The 24,365-nt window shown below is 40.8% G+C and overlaps 2 protein-coding genes across 2 annotated transcripts in view; both read right to left on the bottom strand.

The window, feature by feature from the left end:
* elp3 (elongator acetyltransferase complex subunit 3) overlaps nt 1-24,365 on the bottom strand; it is a 127,841-nt gene that overhangs the window by 64,022 nt on the left and 39,454 nt on the right. The window lies entirely within an intron of this gene.
* On the bottom strand, nt 609-22,530 carry pnocb (prepronociceptin b). The gene is made up of 3 exons (XM_071478586.1): nt 22,409-22,530; nt 8,509-8,765; nt 609-1,548 (listed from the first exon to the last, which is right to left on the bottom strand). The coding sequence occupies exons 2-3, from the start codon at nt 8,647-8,649 to the stop codon at nt 895-897; spliced, it is 795 nt and encodes a 264-aa protein (XP_071334687.1). The 5' UTR covers nt 8,650-8,765; nt 22,409-22,530; the 3' UTR covers nt 609-894.

Here is a 24,365-nt window from a genome sequence, read left to right as displayed (position 1 = left end):
GGACAGTATTGTTCCACTGAAAGGAGCCCAAGGAAGCCTGCCAACCTGCGGCTCATCGCCTCAAGAGAAACTCATCACTTGCAAGGTTTACATTAATAAATTCCACTTAATGGCCAAAATCAGAATGCAATAGACAGGAAAAAGACATTTTTTGTGTCAATACTCAGAATGAAGCAATAGTAACATGGCTTTTTGTTTTTTTTGAGGAGCGTCTGTGAGTTTGAGTCCAGAAAACCAATTTTACATCCTTTGTGTTTAATTAATTAAGTGCCTTAAGCAGAAAATGGGATTCTTATACCAGTAATAAACAGTATGTATCTTAAAAGCACAGTGCTGGTCCATTTCCAATTTGTTTCAGCTGTTTGCGTCTGCTCAGACATGTGGGAAGCTTAGCAGTTACAGACCTGTCGAACACGATTTGTTTAGTCCCAGATTTTAAAAGGGGAAGCCTATATATTGAAATATAAGTTCATTTCACGAGAGCTGGACATCAGTTCTTGCTCTCATAAGACAAACTGTCCACACATGCATGAAAGTGCAGTCAACATGATTTTTAAACGTCCCACCCTCAGGTCTGAAAAACCTTGCAGTGAACCACTTTTCCAATCTCATTTGGACCCTTTTATTATACCAACACACAAAAATATATTCAATTGCACTTCTCTAATTCTTTTATTTCACAGAATGGCATGTAAATATGCTTAATAAGAAGGACATCACGGTCAAAACATTCCTTGTTACTTAGAGACACGAAGAGAGGTGCAGCGAGATGGCGGAGTCTGTTCTTCTGATGACCATGAAGACGTCACAGTTCAAACTGGCGTGAGCTGCTGAAAACATGATTGATTGGTTGAGGTAACTGGGGCAGGATACTTTGTGAGCAACAGAAACACGTTACAGTTTGTTTTGCCTCCAAACCCGAGTCACGGGGATGTTGTTGAGCCTGCCGCTGCGGCTGCTCCTCATGCCCAGGTACTGCCTGAGCAGCTGGTTCACCCGTTTCTGACTGTTCCATTTGCGGGCAGATTTCCGGACGCCTATGAAGCCACCGTAGCGCTTTTGTAAGGGCCTCATGGGTGAGCCAATGAGCTTCCTGTACCCATGGCGCCCTCTCTGAAAGCCACCAAAGCGTTTGGATAAGGTGACGGACTCTGGGGTGTCACCTTCATCCCCTCCTAGCTGGTTGTCACTCTCCACATCCCTCTCCTCCCTCGGCTTCATCTCCTCATCAACCAGACTGAGATCCAGGCCCTGCAGGCCCTCCCCCTCCTCAGAGGATTCCAGCAGTGATGAGTCATACTGGACGCTGCGCTGCTCGAGTGGTGTCTCATCCCGATCCCCCTCCTGGAAACGCTCTGCGGCTGCAGACTGCAGCAGCTCACTGTCAGAGTTCAGGTCAAGAGAGGTCAGCTCCAGCTCCTTTCCTGTTCTCTTGAGCAGAGCACCTCCCTCAGGAAACATAGGATGGTGCGACAGTTTGACAGCACGTTTACACACCTCCCATGTGAGCGAGGAGGAGACGTGACCCTCACACTCCAGCAAACACACCTGCAGACAGAGGAGAAAGAGCAACGTGTTAATGTAGTGCACATGAGGATCCATTTGACTAATTCACTAATCTGAAGCATGATCCGAAATTCAGAATTATGGTCAAAGTGTTCACACAGCTTCTAGCTGTGGCATTGGTAGATAGTTTTAAGTGGCAGGTTTAAGAAGTGAAAGGTAATTGACGACCTTATCCATAGATTTACCTGCTCTTAACCTACTGAGCCGTGTGGTGTTTAATTTGACTGTATTGGGTCCAATATCTCATTATGGTCACACAATGGAAGACACTGACACATTAACCCCAGCACAATAACACAATAAAGGCCTAGGGAGATGCATGGTGGCCATGGTGGCAATGGCAATGACAAGCACTCCAACTGAGTGATGTTTGCATAATTTTTGATTTCTTCAAAGCATAAATCCACGACAGAGTCCCCAAAAGAGTCATGATGCAGTTAACCAGACAGAAAGCACACTGCAAAAAGCAAACACCCAACACTGATATTTTAGAGCAGGGGTCTCCAACCTTTTTCACTCTCAGAGCCACTTTGACAAAATAAAAGGGGCTGAGAGCCACTTATATCTTGTATTACTGGTTACATTTATTCACATGTTAGATCAAAACAACCAAATTGAAAACTCAAATCAAACCAGATAAATAAGATAATTTAACAGGGCATCAAATAGCAAGATCCAAAACACACATTTTGTACCAGGAACATCTAAAACTCACATCAGTGTCAATTATGTGTCAAAAATCTGAGTCATGATTCAGTCAAACCTGAACACAGACATGAAAACACCAATGTCATGAAACATCCAAAAATCTAGTGATCCCGTGACCATTGTGAGTACATCCAATAGTACATAACAGGAACTTAAAATAGCTCATTCAGTACATTTAATTTTTCAGAATGTAAACAATTGTGCTAAAAAAAATGGAGCTCAAGTTGAATCTCACGGCTTAACTCACATCATCTAAAGCAACATATGAGTTTAGTTTCTATCTGTTCTGTTAACCAGAGGAGTTGCTGTGACTGCATGTTGCCGACAGCACATCTGATGTAAACAAACTTGACAGCGTAACTCATTTGACTGACACATGACAAATAGGTGTTGAAGGGGTGCGTCTGTCTGTGTACTTGATTTCGTTGCATTTGGAGTAGATTGACCGAGTGAAGTTGTGCTGTTTGTACTATTCTCTGAACCTGTGGATGCTTTTGGGTTAGCCACCTGTCGGAGACCCCTGCTTTAGGGGAATGTGCATTATACTGTTTTTGATAGGAAACTGAAATATCCCTTAATCCCATAAATATCTTAATTATAGTGTTGTATACTTTTTAGATTACCATATACCGCTGATCAGTTAATTGTCCCTCAGATTTGATCACTAGTTTTTAGGTTTAACCACTAAAAATACTAATGCTAACAGTTGCAGCCACATTAGCTTTATTGAAATATTTGTTTCTTAGTTGATTATATTGTAGATGCTTAAAGCTGCATTGATCAGTTTTTATGGCAGAACACTACAACAAGATATACATGACACATTTGACAGGTTATGGCCTTATAAAACAGACTTGGCTAACCTGTTAGCCAAGTCTGTTTTATACATCCAACAGGCACAGAACATTAGCATTGGCGTTCATTTAGAGTCGTATGTCTGTCAACCTGATGAATATAAGTCTAATCTATGTTATATCCTTATATTCTCCAGTGTTTAGCAGCTAACTGCTAACTCTGTTTGCTGTATGTTGCAGGGCAGGTAGCATACAGGATTTTACTGAAAATAGCTGTGTGCTACAGTTGTAAGTGAGGTAGCTAGCAGCAGTGAGAGGGAATCTAAATTTGGCGGGGAACATAAAGTCATTTGACCTTGACTTGTATAAAAAATAATGATCCAACTTTAAAGATACTTTTGCCCACCTACTCACTTAGCAGTGAGGGTAAAAAAGCTAATAACACAATGGGAAACAACTGAGTCACCCACGACAAGAATATATCTAACAAGTGATCTTTGCATCTTGAACTTCAGTGCCTGTTTAATATTAATCATTGATACATTGCCCCACGGTCAGTATTTCATTTTGGGAATGCAATTAATGAGACTGCTGTGCTCAGCGTATATGGAAAGTTATGTGCCAATGTGTCCATCATTTGATAAATGTGACATCTACTTCTGCAAAAATGATTGACAGCACAAAACTGGAAGAAATTACAAATCAGTTTGAAGGACAGCAGTGAAATTATGTCCTTTGCTGACAAAATGATGACATTTTTTCCTGATTGCCTCTTTAACTTCAGGTAATGATGTTTTTGCTCTTAAAATTATATATATAGTTTCGGAATTGAACTTTTTTTATACAGAATGAACTTTGTCAGTGCTGAATCATTGACTTGCTGCACAGTTTTAATGACCTTCCTGTCTTATTATCATCACACCTGACAGTTTGGCTCCACGCCTGAACACTCATGGAAGAACCACAACTTTACCAGTGTGGAGGTGAGGACATATTAGAAGTTTAAGTGCATTTTTGATAACAATAAAGCCTCTTTTTCAGTTGTGATTTTTTATCATATTTGATGGAGTATGCCACTATACAGAGACTCATGCATCCATGTATCTCCTTTCTCCCCTTCTTAAACTCCAGGGCCCTCTGAGTTAAATTTTAGTTTGAGGTAAGATGCAAATCTCATTTACTCGTCAAATCTCGCTCAAATTAGATAAATTGCATTGTTATCGGAAAACCTGCTCACATGAAAGGAATGAGAGAAGAGGGAGTTCCGCTGTGAATCTATCAACGGAAATTAATTATCCATCGTAAATGAAGTGAGCGCACCAGGGGATTCTCCACGTCAGATCAATGGAGCAATCTAAAGGAGTTTATGAGTGAGAGGAGGTGTGTGTGTGTGTGTGTGTGTGTGTGGTGCACGCAGTCGTGTATTTATATGGTTGTGAGGACAAAAAGGATAAAAAAAAGAATAAAAAAAACCTTGAGAGTCATGTTGCCTCAAAGGATTTATTTTTATAGACGAGGTAGGTCAGGGTTTGTCCTTAAATACAACATTAATGTCTGAATTAGCTTGAGGGGAAGAAAAGTTTTTATTATAATCATTGTCCTTCCCCCTGCTCTCTCTCTCTCTCTCTCTTTCTCTGTGACCGGTGCTGCTCAAGGTTTCTGCCTCTTGAAAGTTTTTCCTCGCCACTGTCGTCAAGTGCTTGCTCACGGTGGGAACTGTTGGATCTCTGTATTCAATATTATAAAGAGTACAACCTAGACTTGCTCTGTCTAAAAAGTGCCTTGAGACAACCTCTACTGCGATTTGACAACATAAATAAAAATTGACTTGACTTCAAAAGTTCTCACTTACAGGCACAAATTTAGGTGGATGAATCTATGGAGGTAAAAGCCACCACTGGAATCAAACTCACTGCTGTTAACCATACCTTAACCTTAGTACCATAATACCAATCAATTGCTGTAACCGTAAACTTTCGTTAATGTAGCTGATGTGCACAGATGTTGTAGAAAGGAAATTTTGAAAATGTTGAAAAAAAATGTTGAAATACAGTATTTCCAACATGGATGTTTTTGTCTGGTGATTGCGTTGATTAACTGCAGCCCACACATGAAGAACAACCCAAAATGAAGACGAAGATGCAGCATGTTGGGAACCAGCTGAACTGTCAAGGTTTGCCAGCCCTAACCTTAAGGCCAGGGTACGCTCGAAAAGAACGAGTAATATGACGTGTTATCTGACCACGCCGGAAGGCAGAAGCTGGCCGTCATAGAAAGGGGCGAGACATGGAGGGTGAATGAGATTATACACTCAAAAACAAGCTCAAACCCTGCTTACTATCTCACCCTCACACACATGGCCCAGTGCTACAGAATCACAAATCTACAGAAGACAATGGCCACAGTACAGATAATTAGCACAAGTGTAAACAAAAGCTCTGATTTACCCTTAAGAATAGCATTATGCAATGAATGCAGTCAGAGGACGGTCACTGTTTTATGTGTATGTGTGTGTGTGTGTGTGTGTGGATGCATGCACAGGTGTGTCGCTCCGGAATGAATAAATCAATGGGTCCTGACATTATAACAAACACCGGCGGCCTCACACACAGACTCCTTCAGTCTGGGCTGGAAACAATGGAATTGCTCAGTGGATTCCATCTGTGGCTCAATGGGAAGGCGGCGAACACAATGAGGAGCTGATAAAATGTGTCAGTCACCGATGTAAGCCTGGGCTGGTGATACTGAACAGCAGTCAATTACATAGTTCTATTACAACTTCCAAAAGGTCCCAGCTGTCTTTCTCTGCATCATTATCAGCTAAATTAGCCGTCCTATAGTTATTCATGGACGCCCACAGACTATTTTTACCCGCTGATGTGTCTTGGGCTGTTTGGAAATGAGATTGTGTGCTGCGCTGAAGTTCTAGCTTGCGTTCAGAGAGCAATCGCATTCTCTCAGTGCAGAGGCTGGTATCGCACGTTGGTCACGAAGCATTGCACAAGTGCTGCGGATACTTACACATACAGATCATCTCCCTACAATGTGAGGCAGAGACAATGACACTTCTCTCCAGGTGAAACCATATGTGTCCTAAATACCAACTGCTGAAGAACTCAGACAAAACATCTTTGTATTTATGTTTGTTTCCTCACTGATCAGATGCTCTGTAAAATGTTTCTTATAACCACTGTTTAACAGGTCTAACTTACTAATTTGTTTTCTTGCTCCATGTTATGTCATTATTAAAGTCAATTCTCAAAAGATAAATATTCAGATTTGCTTCTGACAATAATGACATGATAAGGAAATTCCCCTTCCGCCAGCAACAAGCAAGTATTGGCTGCGATCATAATCAAGCTGTTGTTTGGTATGGCTATAGTCACTTTGGATAAGAAATGACTATCATCATTTGTTAAATGTGATTCTATAGTCAAGCGAGCCGTATGGCTCTAGATCTACCACTTTGATCAACTGAAAATAACACAATTAGATGGACTGTCGTTAAACTCCCCAGAGAACGAAGTGTGTTGACTTTCGTGACCTCCGGATTTTTCCTCGAGTGCCATTATGAGATTCATATTTTTTCTTTTTAGTAAAATGTCTCAACATCTACAAGAAGGGTTTACATAAAATGTAATGGAGACCTTTTTCTTCCTCTTTACAGATTATTTTTAAAATCTTGGCCAATCTCCTGACTTTTCCTCTGGTGCCATCAACTGGCCAAAATTTTAACTTGTCCTTTGGTTTATGACCAAAAATCTGTAAAAGTTGGTAGCTGTAAAAATGGTAGCTTGCTAATTAGCTAAATTAAGACGGTGAACATCATCTCAAATTACCACTGTACAACCACACAAAAATGTTATCATGTACTTTATAAGTCTGCTAGTACCACAGTGACTTGTTTAGTACTACTACCAGGGCCCATCAGAGCTTAAAGTTTCCCACATATAAACTGTATAATCCTTATGTGGCTTTATTCAAAATGTCTTATTCATTTTTATTCCAGTGGAAAAGGGTCTGCATCTTGTTTTGTCTTTGTTTTTGTCTTTATATTTTATTATTATATCCTTTTTGTCCTTCCTCTCCTGTTTTTGAAGTTTAATACTACTACTGTAATACTATGTTTTCATTACCAATGATAATTTCAGCTTTAACAATTAGAGTGAAAAGTTGAATCTTTGAAAAATGTACGTGAATTTCAGAATGTCTTATTACATGTTTTGTCCCCCTTTTGACAGATGCACGCCAGCTGGCGTTGACTCCACAAGTTTATGTAAAACCTGGTGACCCATATTAACCCAGCATGATCTGACAATGTACCAAAGAGCTTCTTTTGATTGTCCCAGAGTGCAGGGCGTTCTCAATCTTAAAATTCCCTTGTAAATGTTTAGAGGGGTTGAGGTCAGGTCACTGTGGAGGGACGTCCATAACAGTCAGGATTCCTTGGCATTCTTTGATCTTCAGGAAGGTCCTTCCTGAAGTTAACGACACAAATTAGAAGGTGTAACATGTCTCTGGAGAATGGAGTGGTGCTTCTCCCTGGTCAGGGTGTAGTCAGTTCGGTATCTAACGTGTCCGCAGAGCTCCAGGGTAGACAAAACACAGCCCTTTGGCCCTGTTTCCCCTCCAGAGAGATGCTTTAGAAACTCTCCTCTGCGACCATAATACAGCCTTCTTCTGACTGTTCTTTTGCTGATTGGAGTCTTGCGTTCTTTACTTACCACTTTCTTTATCCGTGATGAAGTTGCTTTTCTATCTCTCAGGGAACTAATCTTGATGTATTGATCTTCTAATGGTGTGGTAACTCGAATGAGCCTCTGATGAGTAGATCAGATGCACCTGAGTGTCTCCTGAACTCATGCTTCAATGGTTGGGATACAACTCAAGGAAATCTGACCTTTTGTACAAAGGAGTTAAATCGGTCAGTGTTCAAATTTGCTTAAATCTGATTGCTGATCAGGAAATGGTGCAGAATCTTAAATATTTCTTCTTCAATTTACATTTACATAACTTTTTAGCTTTTAAATATTTCCGACTCCTCAGTCTTTCTCAATCTCAAGCTATTTCAAGGTTTACATTAAAATATTAGAGATTTTCAATGGGGTTTCAGACTTTTGGACACAACTGAACTGGAGAGGCACACAGATTAGGTTTTACTTGGTATGCATAGACCACCATGATGACCCCAAAATAAATTATTTGTATATGCTTTGGGGGAAGTCTTTGAAATAAGATTTATAGCATGAGAAATACACAGTGATCACACTACTGTCGACCTCTGCATTAACAATCGCAAACACACCTTTATAAGGGTGTTGAGGTTTGTTGCAGCTGTGCCCACACTGACACACACACTGGAGCATTGACAAGGCATTTAGCGGAAGCTTTTGTCAGCACAGACTCACAATGACAAACAGTGACACGCACACACACTCACCATGGTGTTGAAGGCTTGCTGCAGCTGTTGCTGCTGCTGCACGAGCAGACTGCAGGCCACACACTCCCCCTGGCAGTCACTGCGTCCAGGGGTGAAGAGACACGCCAGCAGCACCACCAGGCACCACAGAGGGATCTTCATCGCTCAGCACACCCAGACAGGCAGGGACAAACAGGAGCCCAGCAGGTAGAAAACAGGAGTCAGTGTTCAACAGCGGGAGAATCTGGGAAATAAAGCCTGTGGGATCTGGGTCCAGTCTACAGGGAGAAAGCAGATAGAGTAACAGAAACATTGCGTCAGTTCCGATTTATAAGGATGATTAGCTGGATTTAGGCGGTCAGTCAATGCGTTGGTGGTGGGAGAGTGTTCAGCCAACATCAGGAGATGGACAATGTAGGTGGGATGGAGAGAGAGCACAACCTGAGGCAATAAATGAGAAAATGGGTATTTTCCAGTGGGCAGGAAGCAGCCACTCTAAGCTGCAGGGTTGGATCATTGATGAAATCATACAGCACGGGTTAGAAATTTCTGAGTATTGATCTGTGATAGGAGAGATTAGCTTTAAACCACAACATGGGTCGTGGTCTGTGGCTGCAAGAACCCTCAAGCAACAATTTTAGATAGAAATAGGAGAAAAAAATAAGAAACGTAAGTAGGAAGAAGGACAGGCATTAGTGTCAACACTGGAATAAAACATGTCAACTCCGACTAGATAAGAGAGTTGAGGTGAAGAAATGTTTGGATTGTAACAGCTGACATTGTGCAGATATGACAAAGGAGATGTGTGTGTGAGCTACAGGAAGATAACAGGAGGGATGAATAAACTCCAGAGGATCCTGGTGCCTCTGGCTCTGGCTGCAAATTTGTGAACCAGGTGCTCAGAGTTAGTTGTCTGACCTCAACTCTCTGACCCCCATCTATCCTAACACCCACCACTGTATCATCCAATAACACAGAGATAACAAAGAAAAAACAGCCACTCAGAACATCATAGATTGCTTCTGCTGCCACACCAGAAACATTTGCAGCAGCTTCTGCAGGTTAATGAACCAAGACAAAGCCGAGATGTAGCCTCGTACTTGTTTGCTTTATCTCTTGCTCACTAAATTATGAGAAATTAGGAAGTTGTTTCTTTTTTTATTAACAACTATTGATTCATCCCTCACCACTTGAGTCACTTAAAATTGAATTAACTGATTTTTTTCCCCACTTGGGAGCAGCTAATTTACACATCCATCCGATACAGAACAATATTAGCATTCATTTGGAGTCGTGTTTCTGTCCACCAAACAAATCAAAGTCCAAGATTCGCTCTTCTTTTAGTTTGAGTAGCTGCCCACCTCCTGAGGGAAATATCTGCCTCCTAACCAGCTAAACGCTCCGCTATGTTCAGCTGCTAGCTGCTGACTGTGTGTGTCTGCTGTGTGTTGCTGGGCAGGTAGTGTAAACACATGCTGCCTCTGTGATGAGAGTGGTGAAGATGAACCAAAATGTTGTAAATCCAAAACATTTAGCAGAAAGACACTAAAACGCTGCACGCAGCTGAGGGGAGCTGCAGATTTTAGTAAATTCCCTGTCAATTCACTAAGAGTTACACCTTCAGGTATTATTATTAATACAACAATATGTCCATATAATAACATTTTGATTATAGCAGCTTTAAAGAGTACCACAACTAAACTTGACCTAACACATCTACAGTACCCTGGACCCTTCCCCAGTGACTTCACAGATTAAGCACCAGCATAGTTATTCTGATTCACGGTAACCAAATAATTAATTTCATGAGCTTTAACGGTCTCAAGGCTTCAGTCTGGTTTAGGGATTCTTTTCTTTCTTACTCTTCTTCTCATAAATGACTTGCTTTCAGGAGCTGACGCAGGAACCTACGTAGAGGTTCTAGTCCAGGCCCCCCTTGGGTAACGCTTTCCATAATTTCATAGAAAGGAAATGATAGTTAAAATCATAGGACAGTCCCTGGAGAAAAACTATGGAAGTTGTTGCTAATTAAAGGAAAAACAACAGAGTTCAGCAAGTACACTTCAAACAATTAACTCCATATAATCATTAGTGTAACATAGAGTGTTTTAGACAGTGCACAAGTCAGCTGAGTAAGAAACTGTAAAGTATCTACACTTCAACATACGGAAAATACAGTAAAGTCTCTAATAACTAATGAATAATGATTGAATATTCACTTGAATTTAAATGGAGCATTCATTTCCAGACATTATAGGGAAATAATGGGGCCAATAAAACAAAGCATTGCCTTTTTGTACATACACTGTGCAGGCAGCCTACAGATCATATAATTTACAAACATATACATTTTCACTGTTGTGAGGGTGACCCAAGCCAAAGCTCCACGCAGGCGAGTCCCCAGTTTGACTCCTGTCACTCTCCACTATTCTGTCAACTAATAAAGGCATAAAATGGATGGCCAAAAATTATAACTTAAAAAACCAAAAAAAACAAAAAATCACTGTAATGGTTGCTGAACATAATAGTTAATTACAAGTACATCTTATTGTAATTAACTGTTTATGGATATTTATTATAGAAGTGTTTTTAACTTCAGTGTGAGCCTTTACTTTGAAACTTTTTTTATTCCTTTTGGATTGTGAACATGTTTAGAAATATAAATGATAATAAGTAATACAACTACATTATACGATATCAATAGCAATCAATAGCACAGTAGGCGCTGTTCAAAAAGTACTGTATAATGAATATCAGTTCTGAATTAAAATGACACCACATTACTGGTTTCAGAAACAGATGCCATAATGCTGATGTGGACCAGCTTTGAAAAGCCCCTTTCTACAGTAACAGCAAAACTGGAGAATGAGTAGGCCAGAAGAAAGTTGGATAAAAGATGGTTCATTTGTACATGAATCTGCATTTACAATGATAAGAGCTGGCGCATACGATATTATGCAACATCACAGATGAAAAATGCTTTCAGTGTCTCATTGACACATCTGGTCCAAAAGGAATTGACGCTCAATGTTTTCACAGGTTCGGTGAAGACAGAGACGAGTGGCAGAAGTCACAGGTTGTGACAACACAATAATCCCACAGTAAGGACATCGTATTGATGACAGTGAATGAAGATCTTTGAAAACACATTGAGTGGGTGTCGTATTGATGGGTGCACTGAAGTAAAACTAAATAAATCTGTAAAAACTAGCACAGCATGACCATTCCTGCTTTACAGCTTTACCACTCATAGTCAATAGCATATGAGCCAGGTCGTGTGTGACTGGCCCATTTAGAAATTTATAAATGGCTTTATGGGAAATCATTAGAGGGACCTGTTTGTTTGCCTTGCTGAGATGTTTTGTGCAATAATCATTTGCTAGCCTGCTGACTAAGCCCATTTGATATTGTTATGTTCTCCCTTAAGTGGCCTTTACAGAGTAAGTTGAACAAATGGGTAAACCAGGAGAATGTAAGTGATGGCGAAGGCCCTGAATATGTTCCAGTACTACAAAGATGTGGCTTTCACACATTAATAATATTTACCCACAGTGTATTAATATAAACAGGCATTTAGAGCCACTGCCAGCTTTTTGTCAACACTGTTATTAATGAACAAAATTGTTCTATGTTGTTTTTTCAGAGCTTTATATTCAGACAATGGGCGTCCATTTGTCCACTTTGACACATTCAGATGTTCCTTTGAAAATATTGTGATTTAAGCCTTTAGATAAACAATAAGTGCCAGTATCAGCCAGCATCTATATCCTCATAAGGCTGTATTTTTAGTGTTTTTTCTATAGGTGTGTGGTTGATGCAAGCTCAAGACATTTACACGTTTTATTCTACAACTTGTAATAGGTCAGAAAATACCCCAGCCATAATTTCATCATCACATCACTACTTTGTAAGAGGAAAGGCTTTTGTATAAGAGGTAAGAGCGAAATCAAACTACAAATTGGAAGTTTAGTGGTGGTGACATTTAAGTCATGTCATCAAAACCAAGGCCCACAGGACTAAATGACTACAGACCCATTGCCCTGACCTCTGTGGTCATGAAATCATTTGAGCGCCTTGTCCTGTCCCATCACTGACCCACTCCTGGACCCCCTGCAGTTCGCCTACAGAGCCAACAGGTCTGTAGACGACGCCGTCAACATGGCTCTCCACTTCATCCTCCAGCACCTGGACTCCTCAGGGACCTATGCCAGGATCCTGTTTGTGGACTTCAGCTCTGCCTTCAACACCATCATCCCGGTTCTGCTGCAGGACAAGCTATCCCAGCTGAGCGTGCCTGACTCCACCTGCAGGTGGATCACCGACTTCCTGTCTGACAGGAGGCAGCACGTGAAGCTAGGAAAGCACGTGTCTGACTCCCAGACCATCAGCACTGGATCCCCGCAAGGCTGCGTTCTTTCTCCTCTGCTCTTCTCCCTGTACACCAACACCTGCACCTCCAGCCATCAGTCTGTCAAGCTCCTGAAGTTTGCAGACGACACCACTCTCATTGGACTCATCTCTGATGGCGATGAGTCTGCCTACAGGTGGGAGACTGACCGTCTGGTGACCTGGTGCAGGCAGAACAACCTAGAGCTAAACGCTCTGAAGACAGTGGAAATGATAGTGGACTTCAGGAAGAGCCCAGCCCCACCCACCCCCATCTCCCTGTGTGACTCCCCCGTGGCTACCGTGGAGCATTTTCGCTTCTTGGGAACCACCATCACACAGGATCTCAAATGGGAGCTAAACATCAGCTCCCTCATCAAAAAAGCTCAGCAGAGGATGTATTTCCTGAGGCAGTTGGAGAAGTTCAACCTGCCAAGGACTATGATGGTGAACTTCTACACCTCCATCACTGAGTCCATCCTCACCTCCTCCATCACCATCTGGTACGCTGCTGCCACGGAGAGGGACAATAACAGACTGCAGCGTATCATCCACTCTGCTGAGAAGGTGATTGGCTGCAATCTTCCATCCCTCCAGGACCTGTACACCTCAAGGACTCTGAGGCGTGCAGGGAAGATTGTAGCTGACTCCTCCCACCCTGGACACAAACTCTTTGAGACACTCCCCTCTGGCAGGAGGCTGCGGTCCTTCAGGACCAAAACCTCTCGCCACAAAAATAGCTTCTTCCCATCTGCTATTAGCCTCATCAACAAGGCTAGAGAGCCCCACTGTTGCTGATCAATTGCACCAATCACCAGAAAAAATTCCTTGTATGTGAAAACATACTTGGCAATAAAACTGATTCTGATTCTGATTCTGATTCTGATTCTGATTCTGATGTGACCGTGGGGTAGTTTGTTTATGGCCTAAAATTAGCTTTTTACTTTTGGCGATTGTATTTAGGCTTCAAAATCATAATGTGGTGCTCATTTGTGAAGATTATCCTGCAGTAATTCAAAAGCCAATGTAAATCACATTGTCCTTTGTCAAGGGAACCAGGGTGATGCTAACATCCAGGTTCGCCTACAAAAAAGCCTTTCAGTTTATCCAGGAAATTTTGACCTGACTGTTACCACATTTCCATAGTGAGTTAAGTTGCATTTATTTATTCACTTTAATTAGACTGTTGTGTTGAAGAAGAGTTGACTTGAGGGAAACTAGACTCAAACCAACTGGAGGAGACAGGTCTTGGTGAGTAAAGAACTAAAGTTTGATGCTGAAGCTGCAACATTTCTTCTAGACTGGTAAATAAACAACTGTTAATGCTAATGTCGGTTAAACAGCAATAGCAAAAACTTACATATAGCTCCTTAAAGTCAAGTGGTGAGAAGACTTTGATTCTTGAAACCACAAATAAAGAATATTCAGTCATCACTGTAAGGTTTTCTCATCTTTTGATGAGGATCAGTCCATCCATCCAGTTTGATGGTGTCAGTCCACCACTTTGATCCAGACTGAAATACTTTCATATGGGATGGGATGGATTTCCATGGAATTTAGTACAGGAACTGATGGTTCCCAGATGATTAATCCTAATGTCTGTGGTGATCCCCTCACTCCTGCCACGGTGAGGTTGACATTGCTGTTTGTCTCAGCGACTAATGGATAGAATTTTTAACTGACATCCATGTCCACTACGATGCATACAGGCAGTCTGTAAAAACCAAATGCAATCCTTTGTAAATGTCATCAGTTGTATAGTGCAGTCTACTAGGAGCTCTCTCAATGCTATTGGCAGCAGAATAAAATAGTAGCCTTACTCAATATCCCATGAGAACTTGACAAGTTTGTATGAACTCATGAGAGTTTTGGCACCTAAAACGAGGTTGAAGGTCTTACAAAGGTTAGAAACCATATTCTTTATGTGAAAATGTTCAAATGTTGCTAATAAGTTGGTGTGAAATGGTCAATTGTAATAGAAAGTCCTAAAATAATGGAAATACATTCATATAGTTATGGATGACTCAAAAAACATCATGAATTTATACATAAAAAGTAGTTTTACACTCAAGATTGAGGATGAGGGTAATCAGTAGTCTGTAATAGCTGACTTTTTACTATCACACTTTCCCTGGCAGGAGAGGACCTCCTCACAACTAAGGACCAGTGAGAGTCGCAGCTTTTCCATATCTCACTAACTTCAAATTGAATCTGTGTGACACTTTGAGCCATGAACATACACACTCCTCTCTCTGCTCTATCTCAGTAATGATTCAGTTCATGGTCTTGATATTGCCAAAGGTCCATTTCAGTAAACCTTGCCAATATGAATTTGTGGACTTTTCTCTTTAACGTTTCATATCATTTGCATAATCTATGTGACAGAGCAGGCAGTCGACCGGGTGCAGGGGCCTGATGTATGATGTAGCGTATGCAGACGAAATTGTCATCACTGGGGAGGGACGTACCCTGTGCTCTACGCTGTCCCCCAGGGCAATTCATCCAGGAGCCTGGGAACTCATTACAGGAAGAGGTGCGTTTGAAAATAGATCTCCACCATTTATAAATATAAACAACCTTGCCCTTCTAAATGAATACTGGCATAAAAGCAAAAAGAAAATGGACTATAAAAAAGGCCCCTCTACTTTAACATCAGTCTTTCCATCTTGCACAAATGAATGCTTTTATCCACTTTTTCCCAAAACAAATATACTTTTTTGTGCTTCCATTAGAGTTAACTAAGACCATGAAAGTGTTTTCAAGAGGGAATATTTTTCCCTTTGAATCAAACAGGAAGCAATCAGAGCATTCATGAAAGGACCACTTGTCTCATGTTTTTGGTTTTGTGTTCTGAGTACATTTCTTGTCAGAGCTTGAAATGAATAAGAGCAGGAAAATCTGGGGTAATGTTCCACCTGTTCCCTGTCCCTCCAAGGACCATATGAATATTGTAAGGAGTGGTAGGGGCATCAGAAATGAGAAAGTAATCAATTTTTTTCTTTTTGTTGAAAACGTTTGGAGGATCTTTTGGCTTTATTCTCTTTTTAGAAGTTCTTTATAAATTTTTATGTGCAGCATTTTCTTTGTTTATCTCAAATGTGAGATAATAATGTTTTTAGGTACTCGGGGGAGGGCGTTGTTTTTCTAAGTCATGGAAAGAGTACCAAGAAAATATACATAACACAAGTGTGCGTCTTGCATTTTCATGAAAAGACTTTATGTATAGTCCAGAAAAAAAGAGACCTTTTTGTTATTCTAGCGAAAGCGAACAAATGAACGGATGAGAGCGGAATTTGAGGAGCCCTCACAAAGTTGCAAAGTGAAGTGTATTAATGAAGCTAATGGCAGGATAAATTAGCATTAGCGGCTTTAATGAAGGGTGGAAAGGGGGGCTAAGGTGTCATGAATGCGAGTGGGGGGAGAAGAAAAGCTCTGTGCTCGTCTTTGACAAAGCTCTGACTCACTCTATCTCATCCATTAGTCGTCTGCATGAAGAAGAAAAGCACAAAGGAGTCTGCTAATGCAGCGATAACCTAAAGGTCTCTCTCTGTCTATTTCCCTCAGTTGCCTCTCTTGCTCTCTCTTTAGCATCCACTTTCCTGTTCCTGTTGCTCTTTTCTCGCCTCAACACTCCCTTTCTTCCTCCACTCATCCCCCAATATTTCTCCCTCCCCCCTCCCCACATCCGTGAATTATGGCTGAGATCTTTTATCTTCAGTGACATATTTCAGAGGTTTCCAGACTCTTCCAGCAGTGAGTAGAGCTTAACTCCCCTTCATTAAGAGCAACCTGGAGCCAGGAGTCACCAGCGATGGATGACATGGAGACATGGTCACTTTGTAGGGGGGAAAAAAATGATTAAAATTCCTATTCTGCCTATTATATATCTCATGGACCATTAATGGTACTTGATTAATTCTTTATAACCTGAGGAGATTCATGAGTGTTTTATCACCTTACACTCTGGAATTGCTTGTTCAAAATGCGTTGATCTGAGAAAATGGGCCAATAAAGAGCGGTTTAGTGTGAGAATGCACAGTGAAGAAAGACAAAGACGGGTCTCATAATATCCAATCAAAACTGGTTCTGATACATTTCTCTGGACGACCGGGAACAGTATGAAATCAGTCAGCGTCTGTACTCTTAAAGGGCTTGTTCACCCAGGTAAAAAAAGGCCTATTTTCTTAGGAGAACATTGTGTTCTTGGTTTAAGACAGAAGAAGTCCACATTGACAAACGCAAGACAAGACGCCCTTTAAGTCACTGTTGACTTTTACCCACATGTTGCATTGTACAGAACACACTAACATCTGTTTTCAAAGGGACTATTTCTTTGGGAGGAAGTATTCACAGTAAAAACTCACTACTCACTACCCCAGAATCCCCCTGAGATGCAGTTGCCCAGATATTTCAAACTATGACTCATATATGATGAAATTTGGACTAGACATGCTCCAACCACTGCACTGTAAGATGTCATATCAAAAAACCTTTGGTGCAGTGCCTATACTGTTGAATATCCAGAATAATGGGGACATTTGTTTCTGGTAAGACATAGTTGTTGGGTTAGGGTTAAATGTTAGAAACAAATAAAACCAAAGTATTATATATATATATATATATATATATATATATATATATATATATATATATATATATATATATATATATATATATACTGACCATTTATTCTGATGAAATAAAAAAAAAAAAAGTCTGAATGTGGCCCTTTAAGAAGAAATCAGTATCAGTGTGATTCTTACCAGGATCTGTTCAGTGTCAACTGAGAAAACTCCATCGAGTACACTGTGTGGCAACATGTGGTTGAAGTTAAGGAGAAAGACGACGATGTTGGCCACAGTTAACCTTACAATCATTAACCTGGAACATTGAGTTTGTGTTAAGCTCACAGCTGAACCACATCTTTCAACATCTTAGGATTCATGTGCAGTCAAATAATACATTACTTTTGGTTATGTTAAAAACAACCATTTAGGTGTTTTTTTTCAACCATCTGATACGACCCATAGGCGTGTCTCCTGCCTCTACAGCAGCAGCCGTACCGGACCTTAGTTTAAGCACAAAAACTACACAAAAAATAAAAACTACAAATATGGTGATTTGGGTTAAAGTAAGTACTTCCTCAACACGATCTTTGTTGTCATGGTTACAGTTATAACAGTGTGGTTAACTTTGTCTTTGTAACAATCGTGGATGATAGAAACAACATAAACTGCCACTCTCCTGACGTGGACTTTGTCGCCGCACCTTTCCCTTAGCTTCACAATTACGACGACCACTAGATGTCACCTAACAACAAAATGTAAATACTGGTCATAATAACCTGCTGCACAGATGACCTTCAACCTGTGCCTACCTCTTACCCAGTGTACGCTGGGATTGGCTCTGGCTCCTCAGGTCCCTGAACAGAACAGGTGGTTTGGAAATTCGAAGGTTGTGCGGACAGATGGACAGTTATAAAAGTAAGAACAGGTGATACAATGACAGATTTTCATCACTGCAGTTATTACTCTTATTACCAGCATCAACACTGCAGAGGGCTGTTAACCTTAAATGTGTTATGCTGGAGTGACCATGCTTAAACCATTTAATCTTCTAAATCAGGCTCCATGCTACATATTATGTGGTGACTCATCAGACCAGCCACAGAAACTGTATCTCTCAAAGGTCACTGATTGCCTGCAACTCTGAATTTCTTTTTGGTTATTCTGCCTCTAAAGCTGTAATGAGTACAAGTTCTGGTTACATGCTATGATGCAAATAATGTTCCTGCCATCTGCAACCAGTGTGTGCTATTAACTTGAGCTGTGTAAAACAGGTTTTTTTCACCACTTTGATTATTTTTTTATATAAATGATTAATTATTTAGTCTATAAAATGACAGAAAACACAGCCCAAAACCTAAAGACAGACCATTTACAGTGATATAAGAGATAAAACAAAGAAAAGGACCTGGTCCCCATATCTGAGAAACCAAAAGTGCCTGATAAATTACTTTAACAATCAATCATTTATCAATCTTTGTTCGCTTTCAGTTTCTTGCCCTGGTCCATCTCCAGACTCACACAGAAGCGACAAAGAAAATCACAAGAATCAAGCAATACCACTGAAATCTACACCAAATATGACCACTGTCCTCCTGTCAAAACACAGATAACAAGTAACTCTCCCCAAAAACCCCTCAGTTTGTGCAGGATTTACACACACAGCCACAGGATCATCCCCCTTCACTGCAGAGTAAATCCAGCCTGTGCAGCCACAGATAAACTGCGTGCGACTCGGTGGAAAGTTGTGACGACCAGGAGCAGGAGAAGATTGCACTTTCGGTTGCGCCCTTCCTCGCAGGAAGGTTCCTGAAATGACTAATCTGAGAGAATGTGCTTAATCCGATTTAGACGTGTCTGCCACAGCTGCTCCAGATTTCCTGATTGTACCTATTACCTGCCCTGCTGCTGCATTCAAGTCCAGTTACTGTCACGCAGAAGCAGAATTGATAGATTATGAGGATCAAAAAGGGAAAGAGGCCAAGAGTAAAGGCTCGTGGTGACGCTGTGTGTGCAGTTAAATTCAAGCATATGAAGAAGAGTGTGAAAATATATGATTACATGCAATAGAGATTCTCCTTATCATCCCAACTCTTTGTCTTAATCTCTGTAATTTCCATATCAGCTGGAAGAATCTCGACTCCTGCTGCTGGATAACTATGCTCCTTTATCTTGCACTGCTTTTATTCTTTAGGAAATCTTATCTAATATAGACTGCGGTGCACACAAATTGAGTGGAAATAAGATAAACTGAAAGACATTTTTTTCTTTCTCATACCCCGCATAGACAGTAATGCTCACAGATACACATTTAGCACAAATACGAAGTGGAGATATGATACTCTTTATATTCAGAGTTGGTTTCTTTCATATCAGATCAATTGAGCGTATCATTACTATTGTACTTGCAGGGTTCCTCTTAATTGGGAACATATTTGCACCTGAGGGTAGAGACGATCAGCTGGGTGACATCTCCTCTGCAATCGTTCCCCAGCATCAGATACGTCCCCTCATTGGAAGGCGCGCCAACAATCATCTGATTTAGCCCGCATGAAGCTGTGTTAATAGCCCCTGATAATATTCTCAGAGTGCAGCTCTTATGGGTTGATGGCACAATAAGAGAGAACGGAGCGGCACAGACACATCGGCTGATAAACTGCTGCACGGGCTGGTGCAGGGTCAGATGTGTGGGAGTCAGTGGGAGAAGGGTGCTTTGGGTGGATGGTGAGATTGCAGCATGAAGTGCATTCATGTGAATCTTTGTTGAGGGAATTTTTTTTTTTTTTTTTTTTGACCAGAAAATGAAGAAACATGCATTGATATACAAATGTTTCATGATGCCAAAATCAAACCAAACCATCTATACTGCACCAATAATGTTGATAGAAAGCATAAAAAAGATCAATTATCAAAGCCAAATTAGAGATAGGAAAACAAAGGGTTTAACACAATACAGACATTATTACAGGCCTTAACGATGCACTCAGTCCTGCAGAGTTACTTCCAACTGGCCTCAGCCTGAGTGGCTGAAATTCTGCAGCGTTAGGCTGCTGACATGGTGTCATCTTTGATGTGGTTGCTGTTAAGCTGCATTGACACCTGCACGAATCCATTGGACATGGAGCCAGGGGAAAGCAATCTAGCACAAGAGCTCCTGACTTTTATGAATGTGAGGACAGTGGAGCCTGGAAAAAGTGGTGAACTGCAAAATATTTGTGCTCTGATGGGGGAGGAGGGAGGGAGGGAGGGAAGTAGCAGATAAGGGGACTATCTGGTAACTTTGCTATTCTTACTCCTCACTAAATCATGAATCATCCTCTGATTACAAGGATGATACAAGAAGTCTTAATGAATATTGACAGAGAGGCCAAAAAATCCTGTAAACAGTGTAATCACTTCAATCTCAGTGTAGGCAGCAGAAATCCTAAAAGCTTTTGGAGCTGATTAGAGAGAGAGAATGCATGTGATGCTCTGGCAGGGAATCCTGTTTTTTACAAGACTGAATGAATAAATTGCAACTGAAATTGTGACTTTCTCTGCCAATAACATGAGGTCTGATCAGATTAAGCCTGTTTTAGTCAAGAATTAGATTTACAAAAATTGGATTAATGCTTACGGACTCTTGTGTGAGCTATTTTTTATTCTTAAAACAACCAGATATTGAGAGACCAAGTTCATAATTATTTTTAGGTATTTTCAATAGAAACAGTGTATGAATGCAAACATTCTCCTATTATGAAACAACCAAAGATTTCGTTTTATGTTGTTAGTGTTTTCAATACAAAATGAATACATATCAATTAATAAGTTAACTCTGTTTAACTTACTCATTAGTCCTTCAAAATACTGTATCTGACTCCATCCTGTAAACATATTCCATTCTTCATAAAACACTTCCCCGGCATGAAGTCATTTATCTGTGAATGGCACATTAAACACCCATTTCCCCCCCCTGTCTGCGCGGGTATCGTCTTTACTGATAATGGGAAAAGATTATGCACATTCATTACCATTATCATTAAAATCATCATCGCACACTTAGCATAATAACGCCGTTCAACCGATTCACTTCCCCAAAGTCTGTTTCTCTACTTGTTTGGGTCGACACAGGAGCTGCTTTAGGAAGAATAAAAAACAGCTTTTCCCAGTGTTACTTTGAAGCTTCCTCGTGATTTATTTAATCTGACATTTGATGGTCCATGATCAATCAAAAGGGCAAACCATAAATAAGCTGCTTTTCGAGTGGCATTCACTGACTTCTGCCAAATTCAGCTTAAATATTGGAAGAATGTCTCTAAATATCTATATCTATATTATATATATGTATGATACAATAAAACTATATATATATATATATATATATACACACACACTCTTTTATAGTCTCATTAATCTAAATAGTTTATAAATTATTTTATATTTTCTACCTGTGTTAGATTGAAGTCATACACAGCTCGGTAGAAAGTGCAGCTGAGTGACTAACTGCTTTCTCAGCATGATCAGGGACGATCTGGGACTTTCCCTCTAGTTAATTAAGTAGTTATCAAGTGCGATGAGGGTGATGCTGACGGTGACTGTGGTAGCTTTAGAGCCGCAGGGAGACAAACAGAGTAATGGAAAAAAAAACAAAAAAAAACAAGAAGATTACTCCAGGTGAGTGGAGGGTTATTTACAGATTCACCTCCGAGGTCAAAATCCAAACAAGTTGGAGGCAGATAAGGCAGAAAGGACAGACTCAGTTAAAAAAGGGAATTAAGGAGGGACAACAGTGGTCGTCTTTAAACAACAGTATCCCCTCGGGATCTATTAGCCATTGGTTTGTGCATACAAGAGACAGCAGGTCCTTACCTAATTAACTATGAACAAGTGTCTTTTCTCATCTGTTGTTCATTCAGCATCACAATCTCTCCACACAGGTAGGCTCACACTCACATGGAAAAAACAAAAGTCACACTTGAGCGCTTCCTTACCTGTGTCCGTGACGTGAAGATGTGCTCTCAGAGTCCTCCTTCTGTGGAGAGTTTAGGTGGTTCAGCTCGTATCCTTAGGCTAAGGGTTTAACAACTGAACACATGCCTCCTCTGAGGCTTCTTATAATGGCACACCCCTTCCCTCCTGGCTCAACCCTGCATCAACCCCCCCCCCCCCCACCCCCCACCCCTCCCTTCCTGTGTATATCACCATTCACATCACTATGGAGGAGAGTTAGGGAGAGAGAGAGAGGGGTGGATTCCCCCATTCTGTTACGCACAATTCCTGAACAGACACACAAACCACTGCCGCACGCTGACGTAGGAGGCATTGCCTACGCCACCACTTTCGTCTTCATTGAGCCAACTAATGGGGCTCTAAAAATACGCATCATCCACTGTGAGATTGATCCAGAATCCAAATGTCTGAGGTTTCCAAAATACCCACCACCACAATGCCAACCTGCTGCCAAGGTCAGGGAAACAATGGCACCTCAAACATGTTTACTCCAGTAATACAAGTTGAATACAAGAGAAAAGCAATGCCATGGAGATGACTGTGGGTCGATGAGGTTGTTTGTGCTGAAAAATGGTTGTTGGTGGTGATGGCTCACCTGAATAGGAGACTACGTTCTCCTTGTAAATAAAAGAATGAACAATATAGGAGAGGGCAGTCCATGGATAGAGCATGCAGCCAGCTTAGGTCTGCAGGCAGGCGGGCGGTATGACTCATGCAGGAGATTTGGGGATGGAAAACAAGACCTGCCCCAAGGTCCTGAGGGGTTTCTCTGTAGGCTAGTGTCTATAATACATGTTGAATGTTGGGTTAAAGTCAGGATGATTATGTGAACCAAAAGAACAATGGAGTAAAAAGTGAGTGCAGAAAGAAGAGTAAGTGGACATTCAGCCTGTGTAGTTTTAAGGCAGGTGCTGCATTAATGGGAGCGTTTATTTAAGATACTGCTTAGATATTGAAATTCGAGCCAGGAAGTCCAGTTAGAGTAACACATTAATGCGTTCACAGGCTTATTACTACAGTAAAACACTCAACAATGGCTTGTGATACTCACAGACAGGATTTCACAACTCTGGAAAGCAACTATTTTATCTTCATCACGAGGTCAAACAGTAGAAATATACGGTTCGTGGTAAAAAAGTAATCCACTGGAAAGGTGCGCTTGCGTGCATGTGATTGGCCAACACAGCACGCTGCTGGACGATGTCACGTTGCAGCATAAGCTGAGCCAGATTCAATGACCCCACCCACTGGACTGGCTCCATTCAAATGATTTCAAAGCTGTACAGTGGTTGGAGCTGAATGCTAACATCAGCAAGCTCACAATGACAATGCTAATATGCTGATCTTCAGTGGATAATGTTTTCCATCTTTACCGTTTAAGTTTAGCATGTTAGCATGCTAACATTTGCTAAATTGCATTTAAAAAATAAAGCTGAGACTGCTGGGAATGAATATTAGTTTTGCAGATATTTGGTCGTTAATAAAACTAATTAAAAGATTTGACTTCTTGATGGAACTGGATTAAAAGCTAAGAGTTCACCAAGGTTACTAACCCTTTATGTGAACGACATGATACCAAGTTCCATGGCAGTTCATGAGTCAGAACCATAAATGTCAACCTCATGGTGGTGTTAGAGAAAAAGTCAGGGTATCACCAGCTTTCATTAGGATTCGTCATCTGGGAACCATGAATGATTTGGAATAATTCACCGAGACACTGGTGGCACTCAAGGAAAAATCAGTGGATCACCAAAGTCATTAGCATTCATCCTCTAGGGTTCATTAATGTCTGTTTGTTTGAATGTGGCTAACAACTTAAGGCTAAGTAGCAATTAATTATTAGTACGTGTGATAGAAATAGCAATAATTATGTCTCTGATAATTACAATAGCCACAGGAAAAACCCACTTTTTTTGGTCTTGAAGATACACTTCAGCT

Source organism: Trachinotus anak, unplaced genomic scaffold (genome assembly GCF_046630095.1).
Source record: "Trachinotus anak isolate AG129_WGS33_773 ecotype Australia unplaced genomic scaffold, CSIRO_AGI_Tana_v1 ptg000005l, whole genome shotgun sequence".
Taxonomy (NCBI): Eukaryota; Metazoa; Chordata; class Actinopteri; order Carangiformes; family Carangidae; genus Trachinotus; species Trachinotus anak.
Note: the sequence above shows the minus strand (reverse complement) of the source record. Positions and strands in the feature narration are given on the sequence as shown.